The 16,266-nt window shown below is 48.7% G+C and overlaps 1 protein-coding gene across 4 annotated transcripts in view; it reads left to right on the top strand.

Moving 5' to 3' along the window:
• Positions 1-16,266, top strand: part of LOC144175099 (pumilio homolog 1-like) — a 56,774-nt gene that overhangs the window by 18,906 nt on the left and 21,602 nt on the right. For all 4 annotated transcript variants that reach the window (XM_077704169.1, XM_077704167.1, XM_077704170.1 and 1 more), the window contains 5 exons: positions 7-81; positions 5,255-6,007; positions 6,715-7,003; positions 12,930-13,175; positions 14,024-14,164. In XM_077704169.1, the coding sequence (XP_077560295.1) occupies positions 7-81; positions 5,255-6,007; positions 6,715-7,003; positions 12,930-13,175; positions 14,024-14,164 (1,504 nt within the window). The remainder of the gene's footprint in view (positions 1-6; positions 82-5,254; positions 6,008-6,714; positions 7,004-12,929; positions 13,176-14,023; positions 14,165-16,266) is intronic.

Here is a 16,266-nt window from a genome sequence, read left to right on the forward strand (position 1 = left end):
GTGCAGGCACGTGGCACAGAAGCTCCCGAGCTGGAGACCGACTTCCAGGCCCTGGCCCTAGAAACTAGTCATCAACTAGAGGTATTTGCCTTCTCGTGTGTCTGTTCACTGTGTGCTGTGCATGTGGTACAAAAAGAGGAATTGGCTTGCACCACTGTTGAGCACCAAGTACAAAGATGCAGTCTCCAGTAGTGTTTTGCAACAAGTGCCGAGTATGAAGCGAGCCACAAGCACCATTCCTGATGGTGTGTCTTTTGTTTGTTTCCTTCCGTACTTTCTGCTTGTTGCTACAGTCGATCCCGGATATATCGAACTCCAAGGGGATCGCAGAATAGTTCGATGTATCGATAATTCGATATCTAAAAGATCTTCGTTTGCATAGGATTTCCAAGGGGATGTTTGGACTGTTCGATATACGCAATAATTCGATATAGCCGGGATCGAGTGTAGGAAGGGTTTCATGACGTCGGAAAACTACCCACCGTGGTGGCTCAGTGGCTAAGGCGTTGTGCTGCTGAGCCCAAGGGCGCAGGTTTGATTCCCAGCCGCGGTGGCCTCTTTTCTGATGGAGGCAAAAAGTGAAAACGCCCGTGTGTACAAGATTTCGGCGCACGTTAAAGATCCCCACATGGTCAGAATTAATCTGGAACCCTCCACGACGGCGCGCCTCATCACCTGCATTGCATCGACGTGTTAAACCCCATAATCAATTAATAGACGTGCGCAAACTGTGCTTCACGTTCTTTGGTCTTTTATGCTTTTTTTTTCTTGGTCAAGTTGCTGTTTTTTTTTATGCTTTGGCGACGGTGACAGTGCAGATCTTTTATTATGCATTGTTGGTTGAAATGCAAGTTGTCTGGTGGTATGTCTGGTTGTCTGGAGAATGTAAGTTGTCTGTCAAGTTCTGGTGATACAATGCACTTCTTGCATCGTATCACTTCTGTAGTTGCTTAGTGTTCAAATTGTAAAACAGTTTTGGGTGGGCCAGTGATTATAAGGTTTTTTGGTTTCTCGTTTTTTTTTTTTAACCACGTTTGGAAAGCTGTGTGCAGTCACAGTCATTGAACCTTTATTCTATGGGGATCCTTTCTTAAATTCTGTCACTCGAGCACTCTTGCTGTGATTTGCACATTTTAATCAAGCGGTTTGTTATATGCCAACAGGGAGTCAAATTTAGAAAAATATCGACTTTGAAGTGAATAGCAAAATGGTTCTTTATAATTAATTCCACGCACAGAAGTAGGCCCTGAGATGTCACTCATTAAAGGATAGGCTTACTTATTGGCATTTCTGAGGAGTGCTAAGCTCACGCACCGTGAAAACACATTTTATTTCTGGGAGGAGAAAATAAGTCAGTAATGCTTCGATCTTACTGATTTGCAATTTTGCCGAGGCACTTTAGGTGTGAGGGCTCAGTGCTTTCCATTTCGTCACTGTTGCCTGCATAGTGGCTGTGCTGCATATTGTCTGCCTGCATATTGTCTCCTCGTGTGGGAGATCTTTGTCACCATTTTAAGCCTTCCTCCCGGGTTTCAGCAGTTTTCACCATACAGGGGTGAGACAGCTGCGCATATTGCGCAGATTTGATACAAATTTGTTTTCCTGTGCCAGGCTGCTTCAAAAGCTTGAAAATTGCAAAAATTGCGCCAAACTGCTCCCAAACAGTCTGAGAGCCAAGGAATTTAATACTCCCGTCAGTTTCAGTGGGGAAAAATGCTGACAGCATAATTTTCCAACACCGCCAAGGTGGTGCTGTTTGTAAAGGTTTAATTGATTGATTATTCCATAAAAAACCCGCATAAAATTGTCCCCGAGATAGTTTTTTCGAAAGTCACAATGTCGGGTTCCACATGTTATATTCCGTGCGGTTTTAAAATTTTCCCATCGAAAGCCACTGCAAAGTCCTGTAGAAAAAATACTTTTGAGTACTGAGGCGTCAAACCGCTTGTGCAAGTTGATGAAAAAAAAAATCGGGAATTTTCGGAGCGCCTTATCTCCGGAACGACATTACTGGGCGCCGCCATCTTTGTGTGAAGATGTGAAAACATGGCCGCCGGGCGAAGCGGTTCCTTGTGGTTCAGGCAGAGCGCTCTTCGTTGATTTCTACCTTGGTTTTAGTTATGGGGGCGGCTGGGTTCACATTTAGTCGTTTGATCTGTTGCGGGTACGTTGCGGGACTCGAAATACGATAGTTCATCAAAAACAACATGGCGCCCGCGAATTCGCCGTGCTTCGGCCTTGAGTGTGAGGCCAGTGCGTGCTTAAAGTGAACTTTCGCACTCATTTACGGTGTTATAAAACGCTGAAGTATTGCTGCCTTTCACAGCGAACTTGCGAGCAACGGGAATGGGAGGATCGACGCTGCAGAATTAAGGGGCGGCCCGATAGCAGGATGGGATGTTATTGCACGCTAATAATAATGGTTCATCTATCTGAAGTGAAATTTAATGCCAAGAGGGAGCTGGCTAAACATACCAACGTTACTCAGATTATGATCTTAGTGAACGTGCACCTTGGGGATTGAAATGGGAGGGCTGGTGGGGTGCGACGACAGTCACCTCACTTTGCGCAACTTTTCCCGTGGCTCTACAGTTGTGCGTAAAGATGAGTCTAGGATTACAAAAATAACAATTTCAGCATTCACATGATAATAAAAATGCCTTACGATTGCGTAGTTTGTCAATTAGATATTTTCAACGGAACTCGATGCTGTCATGCATAAAGCCTAAGAATTTAAAAAAATGGATATAATAGTATACTTTTTGAAAAGGTAGTGCAGTTTATAGTAAAAAGGTAGTGCAGTTCGCACCTTGTGAGACTCTGGTAGAAAAAAAACTTCATTGAATGGCTGTTTCAGTGTTATGTAAATTCAAAACCGACTAAAAAGTGCACTTTTCGCCCGTGAGTTGCCAGAAATTTGATTTTTTTTAGGCTCCTAAGGGGACGTAATAAATGTCGTTTTTCTGCTCCAAATCGAGATTTCGCTGCTCCAAAATCAAGATTTCGCTGCTCCAATAACTGCTCCCAAATCTGATTCAGCTGTCTCACCCCTGACCATGGTGTTCTGGTCAGCGAGGTTCAGTACACTTAGAGCCTCACTGTTGGCATTCACGCTATCAACCACCCATCACTCGGGCTGAGATGCCACCCAGCAAAATGGATAGCTCGCGGAGCGGGTTTTCCATGCACGTGTTGTCGGGCTAGGGTTGTGGAGGTTTGAAGGCTTGCCTCGTGGGAATGGGTGGACGTAGCCTCCTGCTTTTGCTCGTTCTGGGTGCCAGTGATAATTAAGGACACTCCAGTGACTCGTTTTTCCCAATTTTGAGCTCTAGTCACGCTTTCTACAAACAAAACGGCCGTGTCGACTCTCCTTACTTTATCGCTGTGACACCGCCTATAAAATGTCGTCTTGCCGGAATGGAAAAATTTTGGGAGAAAACGTTTGCAGGTCTTTGAGAAAGCCTGTGCTGCATCACCTGGCTTCTGACAGCTCTTAAACCTCTGCAGCCACCTTGTGCTGTTGCGCGCGCGCGTTTTCTTTCTATTTATCTGTCTATCTATCTATATCTCTCTCTCTCCATGTAACCCTGCATCCATGGCTTTCTACACTTTCTTGCGAGCAGGAACGATACACCTAGCTTGACTGCTTTTAGCTTGATATCTAATTGTTCTTCTTAAGCAGTGCACTATCTGCCACCATGGTCTCCTCCTCACCTTCCTTGAAATGCTAGGCAACCTTCAGCTTTGTGAACCCTTTCTCGGCCATGGAAAAATGGCCGATTTTGTGTGCCTCCAGAAAACTCCTCCGCCCGCCCCCGCCCCCCCCACTACAGCAGTTTTGTGAAAGGTGTAATTAAGGTAAACGAAAAAAAAATGTGCAAAAAAGTATAGATTTACAAAATGTGTCTAGGAACGTTGCCAAGCTGTGATTCAATATATACACCAACGCTGTACACGAAGTTCTAGATTTTTGTGGACCCACCAACCTAATGGCCCTGACGGCTGTGCCACTTTGCGAAGCCACTTGAGAGTCAGTCGGTTTATCTAAAATTTGCATCCAAGCATGTTTATTTGTGTTTTCACGCTAAATATTTATCACTGCAGTGGTAAAAACCAAGAAGAAATAAATTAGTGCTCTTGAAAAGCAGTGCGCGTCGCTCTGCAGCGCATAGTTTACACAAGCGGTATGCTATCTTGAAGCGGACAACGCAATCGGTGCAGTGCGTTTGGCAAAATATCCCCGTTGCATGTTGTCCAGACCCTACACATGGAACTAATACTGCAGTGCTCCGATATTAGGCATGTTTTGTTTATAAATACAGCATGAAGTCAAAAACGAACCTCCCCTGGTAGCTCCTGTTGAATTCCGAGGCTGTTGATTGATTGGGAGGGTCTTCATAACTAAAGTCTGAAGAATTCACGTCATTGCTGAAGTCATCACTGCTGCTGGGGTAAAAAAAAAATCAGCAGCAACAGTGACCGTAGTCCCTGAAACTGCTGTCCACCTTTGCAGATTGTGCAGTGACGTCATTTTGGCCGCCATTTTCGCCGAATTCGCCGCTACATTGGGTTCAAATTTCACTTGCGACGCCGTCTACCCACGCGAAATGTGAACAAATCACAACGAAACTGAAAAAAGGGGTTTCCAATGAACTTGTCAGGTGGTGTCAGTTGTCCGAATAGCGCCATTTTTAGTTTTTGTGAGGGGTTTGAAAATCATCGTTCACCTGTGAACGATCGCCTATGGCGAGGGCGCGAAAGAGTAAAAGGGCCATTCAACCACACAAGGGAAAAATGGCAGATGAGTAGCAAAAAGAAAAAACAAACAGTGAGAGGAAAGAACAGCACTCAGATGAGATGTGATGTATCGTAATTCAGTCAGACTGTATGCAACTTCTGTCACGGTTGGTGAACCCACGAAGAATCGCTGAGCATTGATATTGCGTCGGGCGGAAGTCAAGCCTTAGCCATGCTCTCTCTCTTTGGCTTTGTAGTTTTATTCCCAGTTTCTCTGCACAGGTCGTCGTATCATCAATCGAGTTGGGCGGTCTTGTCCTTTTTTTCTTCCCCTCTGTGCCTTTGTAATGCAATGGCTGTGTTGCGATTTCAGGCAGGCTTTTGTGCTTTGCAAAGCCAGAATGAGAGATGAGGCTCGGGTCTGTGCTGCTTGAATTTCGCCAATGAAAGGCATGGCGAGCGTGCCGCTGAGAGTCTTGTTTCGAGGTTCGAGGTCGTTTTTCCCGTCGACCCCCAGATCCCGGCATCAACCAAGAAGCTGTGGTCCCTGGAGGAGCCGGGCCCCAAGCCCGAGGACAGCAAGGGCCTGTTCTTGGCGGACCAGTGGCGGGACCCCACCTGGAGCACGGGCCATGGCCACGGCCCGGGCGGGGGGAACAGCTCGTCGGAGCATGCCGTGTCGCAGCCCATCATGGTGCAGCAGCGGCGCAGCGGCTCCTACCCGGGCAGCGGCGACCAGGGAGGCGCCTCGATGCTCTCGCCCCGCTCCTCCGAGACCTCGGGCCTGGGCGTCAAGATGGTGGAGTACGTGCTGGGCAGCTCGCCCACCATCAAGGACCTGGACGTCGGCCGCATGCACCACGTGGGGGGTGGCCGCATGCACCACCACCAGCACCAGGCGAGCAGCGATGCGGACAAGGTCAAGAAGGGCAAGGAGGGCAAGCTCAAGGACGCGGACGGCAGGACTGCCGTGATGCAGGCCAACGGCATCATGCACAACGGGATTGACGACGACAAGGTCTACAACGCGGTGGTGTACCGGGGCGGCAGCAGGCAGGCGTCCCCGAGCGACGACAACAAGGTGGACAAGATGTCCAAGGCCCCTCTGGAGGCCCTGGTCATGGGCCCGGGGGGAGGGGGGGTGGGGGGACCGCCCCTGGAGGCACACTTCGAGCACCACCCCATGGACCCCCTGGGGCCCTTCGACTACCCACCCCACGGCCTGCTGCCCACCTCCATGGAGTCGCCGGGCATGCTCGACTACACTCAGGTAGGTACCCACGGGGGGGAAGGGGGCTTGGAAAGCCACTTGATCAGCGAATGTAGTGGCAGTGGGAGATCAGGTGGATGCAGAGGAATAAAGAGGGGATTCATTTCCATTGGTGCGAGGCAAGTAGCTTTGCGCTTGTCCAATGCATTCTGGCACTGCCTAGCAATGGAGATGAGCCCTCCCCTGTAATGCAGGCTTGCCATTTTTTTTGTTCAGGAAGCCTTGGAATTGCAGCTTTTTGAAGAAAGGGACATGCAGTGCGGTCACACTAAAAGCTGCACTTCCCTTCTCTTATCAATGTGGCTTGGAAAACTTCAGGCTGGCAGCAAATGTCTATGATTGTAGCGTACCCCTGATAACCTTGAGGTTAAGTTTTGGTTTCTTACGTGTCTTCGTTTGATGTGCTAGGGAGAAACTAGTACTTTACTTGCCTAAATGCAAAGCAAATGCCCCCCATCAAATGGTGGAGAAACAAGATGCATTTACACTTTCATTAGCCGTTGTTTCTGCTAAGCACATTTTCACTGCTTGAGGGGAAGACGCTACACAAACAGGCCATATTCTGTTGCCTGCTTCTTCTGTGCAGTTTCATTTACTGCCTTCGAACAGCAAAAATGGTACAAGCCTTTGCAGAAGGAAAGTGTCAGGTGTGCAAGTTGCGGCCGCTGCATACGAGCGCCCCTCTTTTTCCTGTCCCGTCCTTGCAGCTGTACCAGCAACACCAGCAGCAGCAGCAACAGCAGCAGCACCAGTCCCAACACCAACAGCAGCAGCAACAGCAGCAGCACGCCCAGCAGCGCGGCCAGCACGGGGGGCCTGTGACGCTAGTGCCCGGCGCCCAGTACTCCCTGGGCCAGGGGCAGCAGCAGGGGGGCACGCTGGGCGTCCCTCCCCCGGGGGCACCCACCCCCTCGCCTTTCGCACCCCCATCCACCCCGTACCTGCTCAACCAGGACCCCTACGGACCCCCGCCCCACCCGCTGGGCATCGTCACAGGTGGGTGGTGGGAGGCCGAGAGGGGGAACAGGCGCTCGTCTTGTGGTGCTTATGTCCTCGCCTGCAGCAGCGGCTCAGTCGCTAAGTCATGCTGCTGAGCCCAAGGGCATGGGCTCGATCCTGGCTGCGGTGCCTGCTTTTCAGAGGGAGCCGAAAAGTGGAAACGCCTGTGTGTCGATGTTTCAGTGCACGTTCAAGGTCCCCATGCAGTCAGAATTAATCCGGAGCCCTGCACTGCGGAGTGCCTCGAAGCCTAGGCCTATCTTTGGCACGTTAAGGGGGGAGGCAACCCTTGAAGACTGAAGTTTTTTTGTTTCTGGAGATACCTGAATGAAATTTTCAGGGTATTGTTATAGCATCAACATTAGAAAAAGTGCGAAGTTTCATTGCGCTTCGGAAGCTAGTTCTCAAGTTGAGGGTATACCACGGTGGTTTGAATGGGTTTCTTATCCCAGTCCTAGAGAATTAGCCAAGCGTGCTGCGACTATGAAATTCATTATGGTTATTCTTGAATATGTACCTCAGGGCAAGACAGAGCCCTTTTTCTAAATTTCTCTCCAAAAAAATTTTAGCACAGCACTAAAATTAGTGTCGCTGATCAAACATGCAAACATGATTTTGTTTTGATTTTACAAAATCAAGAGACAAAAATTTTCAAAAAATGGGCTTATTTTGCCCTCAGAAATTTAATAAGGAACAGAATGAAGAAAATGGGATGTAAATCTGACAAGTAGTTCTTCAGATATCGCTGGGATAAGCGGTCACAAAGGGGAAAAAGATTATTTTGAGAAAACGGCGTTCAAAGTTTGTGTACATATTTCCGGTTTTAAAAGGACCCCACAGCATAGCTAGAGGTGTCTGCGCACTGTCTTCCTCCTCTGTCGCTTTTCCATCTTCTCCTGCTTTCGTTTGCTGGCCTTGTTCATACGCAGGGCGTCTTTTTCAGCAGCTCTCTGGGGGGCTAGATGGCCTGGTGTGATGAGCCCCACAGACGCGGATATTTCTCGAGTGGCCCTGTAGCAGCCCGCATTGCACCTCAGCACGGCTTCATGCAGTGCTGTCTCAACAGCAATCTACGAAGTATTCTGCTCCATGGGCATCAGGGACCACAGGACTATTTGCATTTGCACTAAGCAAAACTTCCCACCTTCACCCGTAGCAATGGCAGGTACAGGGTCGGGGTCCATGGCTTGGAACTTCCACTGGGTCGCTGTCATAGCACCAAGTTCGTTTTGAACAGCAGCACGTTGTGTGTTTGTTGCCTCGACCTCCTCGCGTGTCAGGAAATGTGTCTCCATGTGAACTGTCGAGGTTGATGCGAGAACGGAGACGGAGGCCGCGGTCGCCGAGGTCAATGCGCTCGAGACGCCGGACACACTCGCAGCATCGAAGTCTTGCATAGGCAGGGCAGGAGATACTTCGTTGCAAGCACCGACACCCTCGTTAGCGATGCCCTGCGCCACCTTCTTGGCCATGCGAACAAGCTTCATGGATAGCTTCCGCGCACCGAACGCGTGTAGCGTCCTGAACTTCATTCCGCGCATCGTGTCCGATCACGTGCGTGATCTGGCAGGCTACTCCGAATTATTGAAGTATGTCAGCGATCGTAAGCACTGCCAAAAACGAAGTAGATTGAGCGGACAAGCGAACGAAAAGGTGGTAAACAGTGAGGCAGAACAATAAAGGAGCGCCAAAAAGCAGATGATGGCGCAGGGAATCTGGTGGATGCGAGCGGTGCAGGCCACCGGCCGGGGAGAAGCGCGCGTCATCATGCGCAGCAGCCAATAGCATTTGCGCGCCAGCTCGCTTTCCCGAGCAGCGCGCGCATGGTCCAATCGTAGCTTCACACACTGGACGCGGGAAACTCGAAAGCGCTGCAAGTCCCCCAATCACAAGCGTATCACGCCTCGGCCACGCCTCGGCCGCCAGCAGTAATGGCGGGGAAAAAAAGCGCAAAAATCTGCAAACAAAATAAGATAAAAATGGCGGCTCTACGGAAAGCGGTATGGCGGCTGCGTTCGCGCAAAATCTGGGTCCGTTTCGCATTTGCTCGCTCTTCGGGAGATGCCGCGGCTGGTTATATATTCGTTTTTTGACATTTTTACGGTGAAATAGGGGCTGATAATTTCAGAAAAGCTAGTTTATGACATATACAACCCAAATACATGGTTTTCCAAAAATCGCTTATTTCTCGGTTTTTTGGTTTTCAAAGGCCGCGTCCCCCCTTAAACCCCACAATCAATCAATCAACAAGGGGTGTTCTTGTCCATTGCCGGGCGGTATGTTAAAGGGACACTGAAGTGATTTATGAACATTGCGGTATTACTAGCACAAATTGTAGTCCGGAGTCCATAGGCCATGATTCGACCACTCTGAGTGGTTTTACGCGAATTTATTTATTGGAAAAATCAATTAAAAAATGTTGTCCTCCCCTCTGCATGCATCCTGAGGCGTTATTGTATGATGTGGGGAAAAATGACTTGGCTTGACTGCAATACTGCACGGCTCGCCATCCTTCTGACAGAGTCAGTCAGCCCAGCGTTTAGTCTGCTGGCCGCCGCCGGGTCGTCGTGATTCGTTCGCTCAGTTGAAACTAAGCCACGACAACATTTGTGAATGTAAGAATGTGCCTTTCTTTAGATTGTTAGTTTGTACACTGTATCAAGCTCTTTAGTCTAGGTCGCTCCGCACAAGCGCACATGCGACGCTTCGCTGACTGGTACGCTAGTAGGAAAATCTTAGGCCAACTGAAGGCGGGAGAAGAGTCAACGAAGTTAATATAGGTACCAGGGGAATAAAATCAACTGAAACTTTTACCGTACAGCGTATAACTAGGGTGCAGGAAGCACTTTTTTGCGCTGGGTGAACACGCACAGCTGTCAACAGCATGAGCACACATCTGTGAGCACTTTTCTGTCTAAGAAATGCAGTTCCTAGACATGAGATATGGTGGAAATTTGGGGGACGCTTACTGCACGAGCTCTATACGCCTCGAGCTTTGCGATCGCTGCGCCGCCTGCCGCCACTTCTCCGCGGAGTTGACGGGATTAGCGCTGCGCGGCCCATAGGGGCTCATGCAGCGTTTTGGTTTTCTTTCGCTTCTTTTTGCCCTTCCAAGCGCTAAAAACCCCTGTTATGGTGACGTCTGTAAGTAAACAGTACGTTTAGGTCACTTCAAAAGCCGCTGCGTCTGGGAAGGGCGCTCAAACACTAACAATTAATAGCTATCCGGGAACGCGGCTCTGCGTCCTTCTCGGCCACTGTTACGGGTGTCGGCGACGGCAGCAGCATACCACCACTGTCACCTCCGATTACGTCCGGCCGGCACAAGTGAATTTTATTGTCGCCTCGTTTAAACCTGATACTGGCACAGTAAGGGGTGTGTTATGTTTTGTAGAGCGGACAACGAATGCGGCCTCATTACGAATATTTGCATCGTAGAAGAATATATTTCGGGGATGCGATTACCCAATACCTGATAATAACTTCTGCCTTTTATATGAATATAAGCCACGCGAAAATGTTAAGTATATTCCAAGGCCCTGCGTCGTGAAATATGTGCACTCGTGTCTTATAGCAAGAACCAAGAAAAGTGAATTAAACCACTGAAAAATTAATAGTTTGCAAGTCCGGAATAAAACAAAATAGCTCGTACAGAAAAGAAAAAAAAAAACTCAGTGAAGCTTTTGAAATGCTAAACACGTTCGTATAAACTTATGCCGGGTAGGACTTGCGAGACCAACTAGTGCGCGAAATGCGCTGCTATTACGCGAGACATGGGGAGGGGGAGAGGGACGCTTGCGTATCTTTTTGTACGATTGCGGAGCGAAATCAAGGAAAGAACGTTTTAGTAATCACACACACAAGGATCGTTCACGTCACTATGGTTTTTAGACTTCAACTAACAACTGATCCCTCAGCGAACGCATTTTTTGAGGTAGACAAGTTCAAAACTGATAAAAGGTGTCCTTAGAAAAGTGGGATATCTGATAAGGCCTTCTGATTTCCGTTTGTGCTAGATTCTGCAGGCTCCCTGTGTCATGTATACTATGCTTTGAAGAAATGTTTAGTCGCGAACGGGCATTACTGTAGAAGCCCTTCTCCGGCCTGCTCGCGGAGGATATATGTAACATGAATGTTTGCGGGCGCTCAGCTCACAACAAGACACCCCAGCAAAAAAATTTTTTTTTTTTTTTTTTTTTTTTTTTGTCGTGTGCTGATCTCGGATGTAATTTTGGATTATTCATAGTACTTATTTTGCAGAATGTTATGAAATTTATTTCCAGGGTAGTGACCAATATCTGAGATATGATATTGGCAAGCATAATGGCGTCCTGTCAGGTATGAGCGCTCCACTAGGTTACATAAGCGCACAAAACTGGTGTATAGCCATGGCATGACCATCTGGGGAAATTGTGCTTACGGAGACACTGTTAGTAAATTTCAGGGCAGTGGAATCACAATCATCTCCAAATGCATATCCCGGTTTCGCGACGCCAACCTGTGACACACACCTGGCGCCTGTACAGACCGAATGTACTAGACTAAGATCGCGTCACACACATTTACACTCTCGTAAACACACCACATTTGCGAACTGAGTGACTGCTCCACATAAATACGTATTTCCAACGCCTACAAACGGTAAATCTCAGTCGTGAACGGCCTCGAAAGCAACGGTGACAGCGGGGAGCGGGCCGGCGACTCCCGCGGCTGCTTTCGAAACGGGCCGCTAGGGGGATTTCAGTTGCGCCCCTACAGGCCGCGCTCGAGGCGTATACAACAAATAGCCATCTAAGCTGCTTCAAATGCTAAAACTAAATAAAAATGTAAACTGGTTATACATTATATGCCTTATTTTTCCACCTGCGGTAGCGCTCGCTCCTGGCTTGAGTGGTCTTGAGTGCTAGGTATTTTATTTTGCTAGTGGCCAGTTTAGATCCCCAAGAGTACGTCAGTTTTTTTTTTTTTTTTTGAAGTTCATTTTTTTGTTTTCGGCGGATGTTTTTCGTACTGAATTCACCATTTTTGGGCTGTAACGTTCATTGCTCCGCGAGCGAGTTCACAGAATGTGCACAGACTGACATTGACGCACTAGCGAGGCTAGTTGGCGTGCTGTTGCCATAAGCACAGACTGCTTGCGGGCAGTGGGCACAGGCCAGAATAAGCAGCCCCTTGGCCTGGTGCGAACACGCTTTTTACGATAGAGACATGAGTGAGGCAAGCTCCAAATATGGGGGAAAAGCGCATGGTATTTGAGCGTCTGCGGTGACGCGGAGGGCGTTCATCCACTGCGTATGCCTCAGTTAGGGATTGCTACGATTCCAAGCCGTCCTGGTAAGCTTATCTGAGGCATTTTACAGCTGACAACGTAGCAGATGCACAATATGCCGATAACTGAGATATCAAGAATGCCCATTCAACAATAACATCGGATGCCAAGCATGTTGTTTCACAGAACTGAAACTTATTTGAATGCTGATAGTGGACATTGTCCAATCATGTAGCACCTTTACCTGACGTCACTGCGGTTACTTGGTGCGGCCGCTGCAAACCACGCATGGTCATTTTTCTTTTTTCAGGCTTAATAAAATAAATACCGCCTTATTGCCTGGATAAGCGATGAAAAGTATGTCTACGCAGTGCAAGCAAAAACGGGAGCTTGACAAATTCACTTCAGTGTCTCTTTAATCTAGAGTCTGCCGTGTCAACAGCTCCTTGGACATGAGGAGCCTACATTGAAATCTCAACCTTCAGAACTGATTGGCTCTTAATGCTGCCCTCCTTCCTAGCTGATCCATCCTTCAGAAGGACAGATCAGTCGGCCCATGAGAGTGTGCCACCAGACCAGCAGCATTGCAGTTTTTCTTGTCTGCCTTTCTGAGATGAGGATAGACGTATCACCCCTCCTTTATCTGTGTTGCAGGCCCGGCCATGATGCCCCAGTACTACGGCATGCCCCCATGGGGCATGTTCCCCACCCCAGCGGCGGGCCTCCTGCAGGGCCAGGGCGGGCAGGGGGGCCCTCCCCAGCAGGTTCCCCAGCAGGTGCAGCAGCAGGTGCAGCAGCAGATGCAGCAGCAGATGCAGCAGCAGATGCTCCGGGGCAGCGGGGCACGCCCCATGACACCGCAGGGCGGGGGGGACACCCTGTCCCAGGCACCACCCACAGGTACAGTGGCTGCGGGGCCTGTGCATGAGGGCTTCACAGTTTTTGCCACCTGGGATTCATCCCGAGGGTTTCGGGGAGTCCAGGCGTGGCGCAGGAATGCATATTGGTTATTCCCCACTTTCTGGCAAAAAGAAAAACAAAAATACTCGGCACATAGGTCGCACTTCTGAATTGACACACCTGGCTGCCTGCGATTATCGGTCTCAGGCTCACCGCGGACTCCCAAAGAAGCAATCCGGCATTTGTTTTTCTTGTACATCCCTGTGGCGTGGGGAATCCTCAAACTACCCGGGGACTATCTGTGGTGAGTCCGAGACCGCAAGTCTAAATGCCCCACTAACCCTTTGTTCAACCTTTCATGTTAGCACCATTGGTCAGAGTTTTCTCCATGTAAAGAAAGAAAAAAGGAGCTACGTCCAAGCACCGCTGTTGTGCAAGGAACGTTGCAGGAAGCATAAAGGAAGGGTCGTAGATGGCCTATCCACCAGTATGCACCAGCTTCTCTTCTCTTCTTTTGTTGTTGTGGTGAGGAGGAGTGGTGGAGTGTCACTTGCATTCTGCCTTCCCCTCCCTCCGTTCACTTCCTTGCCTTGTCCTGTCGCTCTCCCTTTTCTGTTCTCTATCCCAAGTGTTGGCATTCCGTAGGGGAGGCATCTGCATCGAAGGGATGGGGGTGTGGCAAGTAGTGGGTAGCAGAACAAGTTGAGTGGATTCTGTTGCGTTTGCTGGTCAAGCGCCAGGCCACGTAGCCATGTGGATGTGGTGCTTGGCATAGCACTGAACTGTTCTGGCCTGGTGGGCCGAAGGGTGGTGACCTTGCCTTTCCTCCCTCCCCCCAATCTTTCCAGGTGGCCAGTATCAGATGCTGGCCCCTCCGTACTACGACCAGAACGGCTCGATAATGATGGGCAACACACGAGCTGTGCGCCTGATGCCTCCGGTGCTGGTGAATCCGGGGGCACCGGGGACCAGCGCACCGAGCCAACCGGGTGAGCGACCTCTGCAGGCAGCGACCGTGCCCATGTCCCAAATCTCTCCCATAGTTGCTAGCCTTGTGCCAGCATGGTTCGAGCGGGTTCTTAAACAGCTTGTTTTCAAAGCGTGGAATTATTATGGGCCCTTAAAAATCCTCACATTTCTTGAATGATTTTTATTATTAAACAAAAAGATTACCAGGCTCCCTAGGGGCTCAGTGAGTGTTTGTTGCTTGGTTGATCTTTTTTACCGAGTAAAAGTTTTCGCTTTGTGTAGCCTGAAGGTGCTTGTAGGTGTAACCTTAACCAAAAGAAAATTATGAGAAATCATAGAAAAAGAAAGTGTTGCTGGAGGTATTGTTCCAAAAGGAAGACTTGTCTGAAGACGTGTTGGCGTCGGCAGTGTCGACGTTTTGTGAAGATTTCTCACCATTTCAACCTCACCATTTCTCACCCTGAACATCGGCTTTGTTTGAATTCCTTACAGGCACCGAACAGATCGGAACACAGATCCTTGAATGTCTTTGAAAACCCCGTCAGTTTTAACATAAACCAGTATGAACCCTGGTTTATGTTAAGGGGGGACGCGGCTTTCAACTTCGGAAAAATGACCAAAACATCGTTTTTTTGAAACCCACATATTCGGCTTCTATGTTTCCTATTCTATGCGTCTGCAAAGTTTTTAGGCTGAAAAGCGTCGCAAAGTGGCATAAAAAAATACTTTTGTCAGGCGCGGTGACAAACTATCAGCGCAAAAGGGCGATAAAACGGCAATTTTCGGAGCGCTCTATCTCCGCACCGGTGCCACCGGGCGCGGCCATTTTGATATGGTTAGATCGGCCGAGCGATCGTCTTTCCGGTTCTGCTCGCCTCTTTTATCTTCGTTCATTCACAAACGCACAAACGGCAGAAAAGAAACGACGCACAAACGAAGCTAGAAATAGATGCTGAAGCGCTATTGGCGGTGAGCGCGAACACAGGGGGCGCTGCGAAGCGCGCCTCCGTGACGTCAGCTTAGGGATTCTCGCATTTGTCGTCTGCTTCACTCAGGATCGCTCTCCCTGCTGTTCCTTTGCGCTCGGTCAACGTCTGATGCTTGTACGCACCAGAATTGGCGTGTGGGTAACTTTTTATCATAATAATAGGCTTAAAATCGCATACACTAGCTCATGGTGTCAATTAAAGTATAGTTTTGGATACCGCTACGGGAGAAACATTGCCGGCGCCACCCCATTCCTTGCGAAGCCGGTCCTGTGCGGAGCGCGAAGGTCCTAGGCGTCAGCTTCTCATGTAAGCATTCGAACAAAAGGAACATTGAGCTGCTCATAACCGAAAACAGCGAAAATGGAAGACCAAAACAAATTCTAGGCCTTCAGGGCTGTCGGCTTTGGCAGAAGGCATCACGATTCCCGGTAATCATATGTAAGGTAAAACAGTTTTTGCAACCTTGCCGAACGCTCGAACGCGTTTTGTCACATCACTTTACGGTGTCAAGGCATGAAAGTTTGCCGACATGCACTATAGACTGCAAAAACTGTAGGTTGAGTTCCAAATAACCCAGTGTGTATAAACGCGCTTGCCGATTCTATACCAGGCATCTAACCAGTATGGAGGTTTATTGAGCAAAACGAGTCACGTCTTCGTTAAATTTATATTAACACATATATGTTTGTTAAGACCTGGAGGGATATTTCGAAACATTTTGCACAGCCATATCTTCCCGATATTCGGATATGCGTTATAGGAAAACTGCGCTCAAGAGGAGGAGGAGGAGTAAGGGGAGGAGGGGAAAACTTTGTTTAACAAGTAAATCGATATGGTTAGTGGGCCGGGTCCTCAGTCCAGGACAAGAGAGTAAAAGTAATTTTCTTCAAATCATAGAACGCCATCCCGAGTAGAATAGGATTTGTTCTTCGCGCCTGGAAGGGTTGAAAAGCAATAAAGAGCTACTTGGAATTCTTCTTCGGTTTCGATTCTTGTAATGCAGGTATACTATTTATTACGTTAGTTAGCGAGTATATCATGCCTTCAACACCGTAATCATGTCATCATTGTTCGAGTTGAGAGTCAGTTCGTTATGATAACGATATAATACGATAGCAATTCGGAGCACAAAA

This window comes from Haemaphysalis longicornis, unplaced genomic scaffold (genome assembly GCF_048455015.1).
Source record: "Haemaphysalis longicornis isolate Haplotype H1 unplaced genomic scaffold, Haemaphysalis longicornis Haplotype H1 scaffold_3, whole genome shotgun sequence".
In the NCBI taxonomy this organism is placed as follows: Eukaryota; Metazoa; Arthropoda; class Arachnida; order Ixodida; family Ixodidae; genus Haemaphysalis; species Haemaphysalis longicornis.